At 37.9% G+C, this 13,157-nt stretch overlaps 1 protein-coding gene across 1 annotated transcript; it reads right to left on the bottom strand.

The window, feature by feature from the left end:
• Window positions 1-1,202: 1,202 nt before the first annotated feature.
• LOC122865992 (aquaporin-3-like) lies at window positions 1,203-10,302 on the bottom strand. Its single transcript, XM_044175088.1, has 5 exons — window positions 10,210-10,302; window positions 8,530-8,656; window positions 3,356-3,471; window positions 2,678-2,873; window positions 1,203-1,402 (listed from the first exon to the last, which is right to left on the bottom strand). The coding sequence occupies exons 1-5, from the start codon at window positions 10,300-10,302 to the stop codon at window positions 1,203-1,205; spliced, it is 732 nt and encodes a 243-aa protein (XP_044031023.1).
• Between the last annotated feature and the right edge of the window lie 2,855 nt (window positions 10,303-13,157).

Here is a 13,157-nt window from a genome sequence, read left to right as displayed (position 1 = left end):
TTGGTAACACTTTATGTGGATAGTCCGCCTACAGATAGTTTAGAAAGTATTTGTACCATTTCAACAGCTTATTAGTTGAGATTCAATAATTCAACTGTTTCACAAATAAAACCGTTTTCTGATATTACACCACTGTGGTTAAGGTTTGGTTAGGTTTAGGCACAAAAAACATCTTGGTTAGGGTATGTTCATGAATTGTCACACATACTCTGTTGATAATCTGTTAAACATAGTGAAACAGTTGAACATCTCTAGGTGCACTATCCAAGTAAAGTGTTACATTTTTTAACAAGACTGAATAATTATTTGAATAATTACAGTTTAAAAGGCTAATTTGTGGATTTTAAACTTGTCTACTGCACTTGTTGCACATATTTAGTTTCATTCATGACATATTAAATAATTTATGTATAGTTGTACAGCATACAGTAAATTATTATACTGTATGTACCTTACAATAAGTGGGTATATGCATTTTTCTGCCATATATTGTATCTTTTAGTGGTGAATGAATGTAGATTTTACCTTGCGAGATTGCCAAATACTTTTTTTTAATCACGTAAAAATCAGGCAACACTTGAAACAAGGTGTTAAGTGGTGGGAACACGCTTGAAGACAAGTTCTAATCATTTCAAAATCTAACAAAAATATCTGATTTTCCAATTGGTTAGATTTTTAACAATCATATTGATTCATAAAATGTGTATTTGGCTGTGGGTAAGGAGAAAATGTGTAGAGGTGGCAATCTACACAGTTCTTATAAATGAAAGAAATTGCAGTAGAAAAGGGTGAGTGTGAATGCTTTTTGATGTGATGGTGATTTGAAGGTTTCTTCCACCTTAGACAGAAATAAACAGGGCACCTTTCAAATACCACTTCAACTTAAACTGTGTTTTGTTTAGCTTTTTTCTGTGAGCTGATATATGTGTTTTGTCAGACATGCAGCATGAAGGAAATAGTTTTGTTCTTCAAGCTGAAATAAAAGAGCTTACTGGAGTTAAGTGAAAATGAAAAGAGAAACTGTTCCTGTCTATTATGAGATGTCATATGAGTACATGTCTTAATGATTATTGATTGATGGCTAATATCTTATCCAAAAAGTGGTGTTAGTTAAAGTGATGTGTGAAAACCAAAATATATAGTTGTTAGGCAAGAATGTTATCTACTCCGACACAGTTGTAAAAAGAAATTCAGCAGTGCATTCATGCATCTTCATTGGTTGTAATATTGGAAAGTTTGAACCTTTCCTTTTCCTCCTCCTTCTGCTTCTCTTGCACTTCTCCTTCTAAATGGTATCCAATCATTAGCTGGTACATCAGCGTACCCACCAGTGCACCCAAGAAGGGGGCACAGATCGACACAAAGAACCAGTAGGTGTTTGCTTTGTAAGAGAATGAATGGGGGGGGGGAAATGCATAGGGTTAGGGTAATGCATGGTGTCATTTTAAATTTTTTATTCAATTTACCTACTGTAGCAGGCCTAATTAAAATATGAGTGCATATTGGAAGTTACAGAGATGCAATATTACAGGTCAGAAAGCATGTGAGCCATGTCAATATAAAGACTTTGTAATTGTTTGTTGATTGTAATTTTAATATGTTTAAAGGGGCACTCCACCGATTTTACACATGAAGTTCAGTTTACTTGTTACAAGGAATACCCCTCAGCCTGTGAAAACAATTGTATAATGTCCTCTGTGGCTCCAGAGGGAGCTTTCCTGCTTTCTGCAGTTTGAAAAAATAACCCTGGTGATGTCATCAGGGTTATTTATCTCAGGTTGGGATAGAAGTAGGCATCTAGGATACAGGAAGGGTGGAAAGACGATATTAAGTGGTATTATGGGAAATATAGTATCCAGTGTTTTTGGAGCTTCACTCTGGAGGCTAAAAGTCAGGATATAGTGGCCAGTGATGCTTCGGTAGTGACCAATCTTTTTAAAGTGTTGTCTCTTGTGAGTTCCCCAACTTCATATATGTGCCATAAACTGAGTTTCGACCGCAGGAACTTTCCCCTGGGACTAGGAACCTTTGGAGGAACTCAGTGCTCAGAACTCAGCAACAGAGACTAGTGTGTTTACTTCTGCGACCACCAGCAGCCCTTGTCTCATCCCTCCTGGTGAAGCACACAAACGCTGTATTTTGCACATATATATTTCTGTAGATAAATAAATTGTTGTGGAACTAAATGTGTATGTGGCTGTTCTTGTATCTGAAAACAAGTATATACTAATACATATGTAAAAAGACACGTAATGCTTATGCTTGTGTTACCATATTCTAATATTTACAATGCTCTGAGGAAGTAGTGGCTCTCAATTTCACCATTATGCACCGGTAAGCTCGGTATTTAAAACAGGTGAGAGTGCATATGTTAAAATAAGCAAAGGTCCTTATGCTGAATTGCAGGTGATGTGTTTAATAAGTTAAAACAATAGTTATGCAGCTGTGTGATGGGTGTAACCTAATGGGTGTAATTTGACTAATCTTCACGGGTCTTTAGACTGCGGTTGAAACACACACAACAATGGGCTGAAAGAACTTTTTAGTTCCTTGAAAAGTAGTTCCTGGGGATAAACATTCAGGGTATTTTGGGTGGAAATACGGCTACTGTAAGTATGCTAAGTACACCTTTAATACTGTATGTAAAATAATGTTTCTAGTTTCACTCTTTAACTTTAACCCCAGCCTGCAAGAGCTGTGAAGATGTGTGGTCCCAGGTCCCTGACAGCATAGCCAGACTCCAAGTCCATCGACAGACCGATGACCACCACCACAAAGCCTACAGTGAAGGGCTCCAGACCTCTGGGGATTGGATTGCTGTGTGGATCAACTATGGCCAGGATGCACATGATCAGTGCAGCTTTTCCAATAATCTGAGATACAGTACCGGGAGAATGATCTATTAATACCTTATGTTTACATTAATTTGATGTGATCCTTAATTATTTTTCAGAGACAAAATCGTCCTGCTGTTGCGTGAACAATCAAAAGAGTCTTTAAATCTAAAACAGCTTTTTGATATTTCTCTAAACTCTTTTTAATCACACATGGTCAATTTTGTAAATGTATTTGTCTCGTGATTCCCGTGAGGTATAATTATTATTATTAAAGGTTTAATTAATCACCTTTAAGAAGTTGTGATATTCATGGTGGATTTGTTCTGATAACGTTGACAAGCTGTCAAACTAAAAACTTCTCTTCAGAAAACAGCACATCATAGAATTTCCACTGTCCACTGATCTTTTTTGACATCAATGGATGGCGGAAGCACCACAAGGAGAGCTTAGCTGAAAATATGGTGTTTTCTTCAGTTTGCATGGTTGCATCACTACAGGTCTGGACTCTGGCCACTAGCCTGTGCTGCTGCTGTGACACTCATATAGATCTTGAAAAAGAACAACGGGAACTTCCTCCAAGGCTCTGTCCCAATTAAACACAGTGTGAAAGTCACCGCTGGGTTCAGATGGCCACCTAAAAATGAGAAAAATATAGAAAACACGAAAACATGGTATGTTTTTATGCATATATCTATGCTGCTTTATCTCTACTGCAAGCAGCTTACTCAGTGAGACAGAGGAGACAGTTCTAAGCCTACTGTATATTCAGTAATTGTGGTCTCAGTAAAGTCCTGTTAGGATGGAAGGTCTCTGTGACACAAATTAAATTGGAGGGATGAAAAGATTCAGAAAAGTATCCTTTTTTCTAACCTTGAAGAGGGAAATAACTGCTCTGATGGCACACTCATGTGGGTGCCTCGCTTGTATTCACACCTTAATCGTGTCAGGGTAGGAGCTATCTAATTATAAGAGCTTATTTTCTCAGCTGCAATGTGTATTAGAGAGGGAACAGCCTCATTATAAAGGCACTGAAGAAGTGAGCATGAGTGAACTGCAAAACCCTTTGTAGTGTTGCTGCTTTTGACAGAAGATACTGGGATTGAGGATTGACTCACTCACTTTCCTTTCAATTACAGACCAAGTAGTTTTCAAGTTAAGAGGCAAGTGCCCCCTCCTTCTGTATGTCTCTTTTAAACTTTGCATTCCTCTGGCCACTGCTTCCTGTTCTGCCTCCCCTGCTGCCTCTAGCTGTCATTCGTCTGGCAAACACATCAGTGTGGTAAATACTGCACTTCAGATAGATGCCAGTTTACCTTTTGCTGATATTTAGTGTCAAGCCATCCATATTTATGACTCCCTGTTATGCTGATGGAAGTTGGGGGAAAAAAGCTGAGTCTTGTGGAAGCATTCTTTGAATGACAGGTACTTCATGACAGTGGTGCAAATGACTGTAGCTCAACAAAGTGTGATTTTCTTGATGCCAATGACGTTTTCCTCCCTTTTACTAAACCTGTATGCTGATGCATGTATGAACCGTTTTTCTTTAAATATGCTTTCTTTTCTTCTAACCTTATTAAAACCTACTATATATGGAGGTGTTGAAGTATTAGCTCTTTGCCACAAACTGGGCTTGCGCATTAAATGAAGATGACAAAATACAGAATTGACCACAAAGCCTTGTTATTACACCAAATAAGAAAATAGTGATGTTACTTACGTTTGGGGTTAATAAGACCCCACAGAGCTCTACCTGCTTATTAATGTTTGTTCAGACAAACAATGCCGCAAATGTCTGGCCACTAAGCTGTTTGTTTGTATTCGCCCCAAACTGCCATTGTAACAACACATGCATCAGCCATGTCTGTGGGAGTGTGCCTGTGTGTTTGTGTCAGCCTCTGACTGAACTCAGTCAGCCTCTGCCTGAACTCAGAACTGACCAGAAACTCTTCTTTCTGTAATTTTCCTCCAGCCCCTTTTGCTCATCTCTGTACATTCATGAAGCAGATTCATACCGCCTCTAAAATCCTCTCTTGCGTTCTGTCTGAACACTAGAACTCTTATGAAGAAACTGTTATAAAACTCCAATAAGAAAAATCCAAATAGACTTATTTGGGATTTGGGAGGGGTAGTGCTGCGTAAAATGTACTGTCAGCACCATCACAGATATGGATATATTGTACTTACTTATAGCTAGGGTCTCTGAGACCTAAACAGAAATAATGTGTCGTTTTCTGTAGCAGACTTCTGAAACATGTCATCAGTTCGAAATCAAGAAACGATTTATGAGCAATTATTAGAAAATTAGAAAAAGTATCAGGGTGATAAAACAATGTCAAGTCTGTTTTATTAGGTGTTAAGGAGAACTGTAAATGATTGCAATAAATTTACAGCAGGATTTCAACAGTATTAACCTGCTATTTTTAAATACAGCGTTTTACTGTTAATACAAAAGAAAATCTGTTAAATTACGCTCCACTGACTGTTTTAACAGAACTATAATGTCTTCCAAAATTACAGGACTTTACTGCTAATCAACCGTCCAAAGTATCTTAAGTAACAGTATCATGCAGTATTTTTTGCAATTTGGGAAAATTTCAATTTCACTGAACTGCACATGCGAAGCTGGATCCGTTCTTTTCTTCATCCATCCCCATCTTACTAATTATTTGGTGAGTAGCAATTTTATTTAATTCATAAATCCATACAAAGTCTATCAGTGATATTTCCAGTTTGTTTGTTTGCATTACTGAATATGTGCATGTCATGATAGAAGGATTCAGCAGCTAGCTAGAAATGTATAGATGATTGCCTATCAATCAGACAACAGACAAATTTTCATTTCTACATGTCTAAGTTAAATAACACTAAAAGACTTCAGTGCACGCTTGATATTGGGTGGTAATTCAGCAGTGCAGATTAAAAATTTAAGGCAAGGTTATTTTCAAGACAATCGTTGGATCAGAAATTAAGTGCTGAAGATTTCCTTTGCTGTAGCTCACTGCTTCTTCAAATCTGTGTAAGTGTGGTTGTTTTTCCCAAACTTGTATTCATTTCATTGGCATGAGTCTGCTTGATGGCATGTTGATAGTGGAGTAAAGGCCATATGTAGAGCAGAAGCATTGGGTGCATTATTTGAACTATTGAGTGTTTTGTGAGTGTCTTGTGCATCATTTTAATGGGACTGTTCAGTTGTATTTAGGTTGATTTTTGACATGTTTCTCTGACATTACAGATGCACCAGATTATTTTGCCGGTGATTACCGGTCAGAGTAAGTACTTGCCTGTTCATCACATGACACAATTGATCAGTTCATTTTTTAGACCCGTAAGGCAGGAAATCAAAAGCACCTCTGACTGTACCATGGTGACTTAGTTATATGAGCATCAAAACACAATTCACACATTTATATCAAAATAACTATTCTGTAACAATAAAAACTTTACCTCTCTGCATGTTACTGTGCTACTATTATTAGTGGAGGCAGTTGAAATGAGAGGCAGTAACTGTTATGAATTATTGATTCAAGTTACTATAGAAACAGATGGACAGAATATTCATAATGGATAAAAAGAATTTGACAGAGGAAAATTCTTCTAAGTTTCAGGTGATGTATTGAGCGCTGGATGGTCAGCCTTGAGGGCCACGTCATATGTGAGGGGATCCAGCCCACCCTCTTGAAGGGGCTTGCTGCATTTTTTCCCCCTACCTTCTATACCTTTAATCTCCAAAACCAAGAAGAGGCAGCATGCACACTCGAATTCATCAGGTTAGGTTAGATACTTTCAGTAAAACCTGTATTTATCTTATCTTTTCGATGACATGCCATTGCACATCTGTACGTTTGCTGCCTTTTATTGTGTTGTTAATCTGCTTCGTTGGAATAAACCCTGAGAGAGGCACCATGGCTGTACGGCGCAAAGTCTTATCAAAGAAAACTGGCAAAGTCACCAACAAAAAGACAACAACAGTCAATCCACATGTATCCACTCTGCTGAGGAGACTCATGGACTTTGAGTGGGACTTCATTTTAAATGGTGAGCTCACTCAGTCCCATTACTCACATATATATTTTTAAAACAAACATATATTTATCCCTCTCCCTTGCAGAATAAATTGTCTGATTCCCTTTTCCACTTTGATATTATTTTTCGTTCTCTCAATCATTTTACTCATTACATCTCTTATTCTCACACCTTGTATTCTTTCTGTCATTCTCTCTGTGCTGTTTGTGTTCTCTTTCTGAAACTACTCATACAAATGTTTGAATGTTCCAGACTGGGATGTTTTGGCTGGCTGAGGGGTTAGTTCAAGGCTTGGGATATTTTTCCTTTGGATTTTTATGTTCATGGTCCACATTATGATGAGAGGAAATGAGGGGCACACAGAAGTTGTAATGAAAGTTATTTTGGAGCATCTCTCTCTCTCTCTTTCTCTCTCTCTCCGCAGTCAGAGGGCTACCAAGGCTGGATTAAGAGAACTGGTGTCTTGGAGTGGGCCCCCACCCTCACCTAATACTTGGACTTCCACACTTAACCATGTGCCTTGTTAGAGCCTGAACATACAGTTCATATTTGGACATGATGTAACATGTCTGGTGGTGTTCATTATATTTTAATTAAATTTGAACTGTTGGCTTTAAAAATGTTGTAACATCTGAAATTTGGTTTGTTGTCAAGAACTTGAATTGTGAATCATGCAGTAACTGAATCATATTCCAATAGCTAATTCATTCAATTTGCTTTACAAATTCAAAACACTATCATGATAATCTTTTCACGCCGATCTGGCTAACTTCCTAATCCTGCTTTGTGGAACAGTAACCTGGTTAAAAGCTGCATAAGAGCAAATGATGCAGTTTCTTCAACTGAACTGTTCTGTTCTGGTCACCTGGTTTAGTTTTCTAAACACTGTTTCATTTCTCAATATTTATATTGTTAGTCAAAAAATGGTGGTATAGTTGATCATGTCAGTATTTCTGAGCCTAAGTGCCTTATACTTTTATTGCACTATTTTCAACAAAAAGCCAAAGGCATTTTGAGAGAGAAGGCTCTGTCTTAGGTTTTTATTATCACTAGTTTAACATGCAATTGTTCTGCATGTGCAGTTTAAAAGTGCAAGAAGAAGCTGTGGATTTCTTTTCTCTCACATTGTAAATACATGATTGAAAAATCAGTGATTTAGCTTCTTCACTCCCAAAGAACATTTTGTTATGGTTTGCATTCTGTGCTTGTAGCCAGCTTTGGACAGAGATTTTGGGAAGACTGACAACCAGTAAGGTTTTTTAACAAAAATGCCTTTAATCTTATGTAATGTGCTATTCCTATGTGTATAACCTGCTAGGTTAAAAAAATAGGTTTATTAAAATGTATGTAAAAACTAAAAACCATATAGTGCATTAATAAAACAAGTCAACTGTAGGATACTCTAAAAGGAAAAAAACAGCTATATAATGTATTTTTAAACAAGTCAGTTAACAGTAAAACTGTAAATTTCAGTGACAGTAAAAAGACGTTTATTTTAATGGCAACCCTGCTGCCAGTTGTTTACTTTTTACTGTTTTTTTGCAGGAAAAGTTTTAACAGTGAGGGCTTGGGGTCACCAGGACCCCAAACAGAACATTAGGGTTAAGAAGAGTGTTAAGAAAACGGTGAAGCACTGTACCCCTTGGAATACAGTACAGAATATCCTCACCGGAGACCTGTCTACTCACAAGGATGCCCAATGTTGCAGCGAAACCAAAAGCAAAGTTTACGGTGAGGAACATGTCATGGGAGCCTCCGCTTAGCACCAACTGTGCTACTGCACCGCAACCAAACATCTGGCTAGAGGAGGGGGTAACACTTTAAAATTTATTGAACACATCTACCTTTTACACCGTTTTTTACATTTCTTAACCATACTTTTTTACAATTTTGAGATCAAACCAGAAACATGCTGTCAAGTTAAAAAACAAACAAAAAACCCTGAGATGAAGTTGTTTCTGTGGACAGACAGTGGTAGAAAAACTTCAAAGAGAATAATAAAGCCCCACAATGGCCTGACCTCGAGTCAGGTGCCTAGCTGAGTCTCGTATCCAAGGTGTGTCTCTCTGACCTCAGAGGTCATGTACATGTTATAGTTGGGCTTTGTGTGGGACTATTGATGCAGACAACAAACTGAATCCACCCGCAGAGCCTTCCTCCATGGAGGGCCAGCTCTGACCACCAGGGGGACCTGATTGCCAGCAGAGTGAAAGGTCTCCGGGAATTAACAAATCAGTCACAGCTGGGGAACAGAATAACAAATGGCCTGGCGTTTCACCGTTGGTGCCCTCTCCTGATATTTTTGTTGTCTGTGGGTTACCATGAGAAACAGAGGGATTCCAGGTTGTTTTGCACCAGCTAAAAAACATTTCGTTTTAATTTGAAAGAATGCCGTGGCTTCCCACTGCGTTGAAATAGGTTTCAGTGGGGACTACTGCTGTAGTCTTCTATTATTAGCAAGGAATATGGATATAAAATAATAGGATTCTATGTGTGTAATATAAGTACAAAGAACGGAATAACGCAGGAGATAGTTGATGGAGTCTTAGGTGCTTCAACTCTAATGTTCTTATGAATATTTATTCATATTATTATTCTTTACTTCATAGTCATCTATTAAAGCAGCAATTTAATGAGAAGAGAGCAGCAGTTAAACTTTCTTTACCTTTTAGCACTGCTGTAAAAGTTGCCTTTGAACAAGTTAACAATCTAACAAAAAAACAAATACATTTTTTGTCATCAAACAACTAAATTCTTGCCAGACAAGATAGCACCCTCACCTTTTTCTCTACACAAACATGTTGGACAAAAAGGATACAGAATCCCTTGGGGCAATTTCAAAAGATATGAAAATAGATTCTCTTTCCTCATGTTGAACTGAGAAGCTGGTGGAAGGTTTTAGGATATGTTCTCAGTGAGAAAAATCGTGCAACTTATTAACCATTTATTATGATGTGCTTACCCGTGAAAAAAAAACCTAATTATTTTTCTCACCATCTTGCACCTTTAATTGCTGGTTAGACTCATTGATTGGTTGAATCACGCAAATGGCTTGTTAATTGTCATGCACTTACTCCACAATATACACCCATTCCTACTTCCTGTCTCTTTTTTAGATTTTTGACATGATATCAGGCATATTCAGAAGTAGTGCTTCAATTCTCATTTATTGCATCTCTCTATGCTGTATACTGTGATGTATGTATATTCTAGATTTATGTATGGTTTAGATTTTATAATAAGCAGGTATAATAAACATTTAGTAATTTAGTCTATTATCCTCTTTTACTTGAACAAAATGATCCACTCAGCACCCTGCAGGAGGGATGCAAAAATATTCTTTACTCACCACCAGAATAAGGGTTCCCAGGCAGTCTGCCAGGGCCTGTCGGATCTGAAAGGTTCCTGCCAGATTCTCCAAAATGTCTTTTTGTTTTCCCATGATGCAGTTATTGTAAGATTATCTTGAGGTAGGCTCTGTGGTCTAACAACAAATGTAAGTCAGTGGCTGTGCATCAGCTTTTAGGGGTCTCCAAAGGATCCATCCCTTAGTAAAACAAAAAAAAGGGCTCCTTTGGACTGCTTGCCACTCCTAACACATTTCAGCCCATCTCTTCCTCACTGTTTTTGTGGCACTGAACTGCCTGCTCTGACTTACTTTCAGCATTTCTCTCTCTACAGCACAGCCAGATATGAAAATAAAGTTATAATTACTCTAGATATATTACACTAGAAATGAACTGAGGGGTGTTTTTCAAGGTTTCTTGCCCTACTTTAAATTTATGCCCAACTGCAATTAAAACATGAGTCTTTTTTCACATAATTGTGTACATTTATCAAGCAAAGGACTTCATCCTGAGGGACATAAGATGACGAAGGCCCTTTCACAAACCGATTCCTCTTTACTAGCCCTCCACAAGTCACACTCACAGCTGTGGAGGACTCTCCACATTAAGGGGGAATGTATAAATAAACACGTGAACTGTGGGATACGAACAACACTTTTTACCATAAGTAGAAAACATTCGTCACCATGGATACTGACAGATGCCTTCCTCACCCAGCAGTAAAAGCTATATTGTGTGGTGTTTAATTTTAAATGCACTAATGCCTCTCTACAACATTTAGAGCCATATCAGCTCTAAACTGAAGGATTAAGAGCCAATGTGGGCTTGAAACATTGTACTGCTCCAAATATAATAAAAAGGTTAGTTTAAAGGAGAGAATTTCACAATGTTATGTGTCCTTGTGAGGCAGAAACCAGTTTTTTGGACTGGACAAGAAAGATATACATGTGTTTTGAACACTGTTTGTTAATGTTTGATGCAAAACATCCTCAAAACACTGAGCATGTGCTATAATGCCATCTTTCTGGGCAAATGATTAGGGTTTTCTCAACACAGTCAACAGTATTTTCCCCAACAAATGTCACAGTTTTTTATCTTTCCATATCCTACTGTCTGTTTAATTAGTAGTATTGCTACATGCAAAACCTTCTTGGCACTATTTCCACCTCTCCCACCTCAAGGGACATCATTTGAGCGTTGGTTGGGTCTGATGATTACAAGTATAAAAATCCAAAAAATCTGGGGGTGTGGAGTTAGAAAGAAGTGAGTTTACTAGACCTCTGTAGCCCACTCCTCATCTGTGCTTGAGGCTAGCAGTGCCAGCATAACACACTAACACACCCAAATCTCCGACCAAACTGTTAACGGTCGAGTGGCATTGTGGGTAATGTAGACGTTGGGTCTTGACAAGGAAGAAGAATGTATGGGCTAAAAAAGACGATATCTCTGGTTCTGCTGCATCGATTTTGATACTTTTTTTAAAAACTGTCCATCGTAAGTCTGACAATGTTATAGAAGTGTAATGCTAAATTAGTGCAGTAGTTTATTTATATTGTGCTTACATACTGTAGCACACACTACTGAATAAAGTTGTGTTCAAATTACCACGAGCTAACTGACACACAGTGAACTTGGGACCATGTATATTCTGCTGTTTGCACTGTACATGATGGAAATTTGGAGGCAACAGGGTACATACACAAAGAGGGCTGGAGGTGGGGGGTCAGTAAGGCCCCATCAGCAAATAATCAGACCATGTATCATGGTTATCTGTGGAGAAAATCAGGGCTGGTTATGATGAAGGTTGAGCTTGACCTTGCTACTAATTTTTAAGTAACACAATTAAAGAGATGAAGCTTCAGTTATCAAAGTACCTCGTCAGTGTTATCTATTAAGAAAGCAAGAATAAAGGCACAGAGAGGTGTTTACTCAAACGTGCTTTCACCTTGCTGTAACATTCAACCATTCACCAGTGTGTGTGTGTGTGTGTGTGTGTGTTTGTGTGGGGGGTAGGGGCTTGCATTAGCCTGCTCTTCAAGAAGGCTAATTTAAGCGTTATTATTATCTCAGAGTGCACCGTAATTAAGACGTTCACATCTCCTGCGGGAATGGCCAGAGGAGAAAACTTTGATAGTTTATCTTAGAGGTTAGTAAAAATCAGACTGACTTGCTGTTTTTGGCACAATGCAGAAAACACCCCCATGATAACCCCAATTAACATACTGTAGTTCTTTAAATAGTTATTTATTTACAGATCAAGCTATTTATCTCAGATTTTTCCTGACCATTATTTTCACAATATGTTCTCTCATGAGGCTGCTGCCTTTATTTTTGCTTTTCAAGTATTTTGTGTTGTAGACTCACCTTGCTGAGGAAGAAAAGTACAAGGGGCATAAGAATATTAAAATGATTACTTGAGTTTTTCAACATCCGAAGCAAAGTTAGGTCCTCCTAGGTAGAACTTCAGTGAACTGAAACACTAAATACCTGCAGTATTGTATATATTAGGGAAGATGATATTCAATTCTAATGATATTTAATTATGGTATTTATGAAAATCCACATGTTTTTTTAAATCCATAAGTCGATTAAAAATAAATGCATCAAATAAAAAGGTGTAAATTCAAAGTGCAAGTTATTTTCATTGGCTTGCATCCTTTATTCTTTAGCAGGCATAGGCTCACTCGCAAAAAATATACAGCCAAACGCATAAACACACACACCAACTTCCATCAGGACATATAAGACACAGCATGTCCCAACCAGCAGGCTGTCACTTCCACTAAAATGCTGGGTTTGTTTAACTGAAGCCTCATGCGTGCAAAATAAATTGATTTTTAAAATAAAAATCACAGTGATGCTCACTCTGGTTACCCCAGTGAGGCTCCTGTCACACTGATTACAATTGTTTGTCTCTCTGATATTGACCTACCACTACCAACCACAGTGA

This window comes from Siniperca chuatsi, linkage group LG18 (genome assembly GCF_020085105.1).
Source record: "Siniperca chuatsi isolate FFG_IHB_CAS linkage group LG18, ASM2008510v1, whole genome shotgun sequence".
Lineage (NCBI taxonomy): Eukaryota > Metazoa > Chordata > Actinopteri > Centrarchiformes > Sinipercidae > Siniperca > Siniperca chuatsi.
This window is presented reverse-complemented; position numbering and strand designations above follow the sequence as displayed.

Bases quoted from the DNA above. Each gene is read 5' to 3' on its own strand.
- LOC122865992 (XM_044175088.1), bottom strand. From the start codon at position 10,302: ATGGGAAAACAAAAAGACATTTTGGAGAATCTGGCAGGAACCTTTCAG. The intron at 8,657-10,209 runs GTGAGTAAAGAA...TCCTCTAGCCAG, and splicing joins TGGGAACCCTTATTCTGGTG to ATGTTTGGTTGCGGTGCAGT. The intron at 1,403-2,677 runs AAAGTTAAAGAG...CATTTCCCCCCC, and splicing joins AGCTCTTGCAGGCTGGGGTT to CCCATTCATTCTCTTACAAA.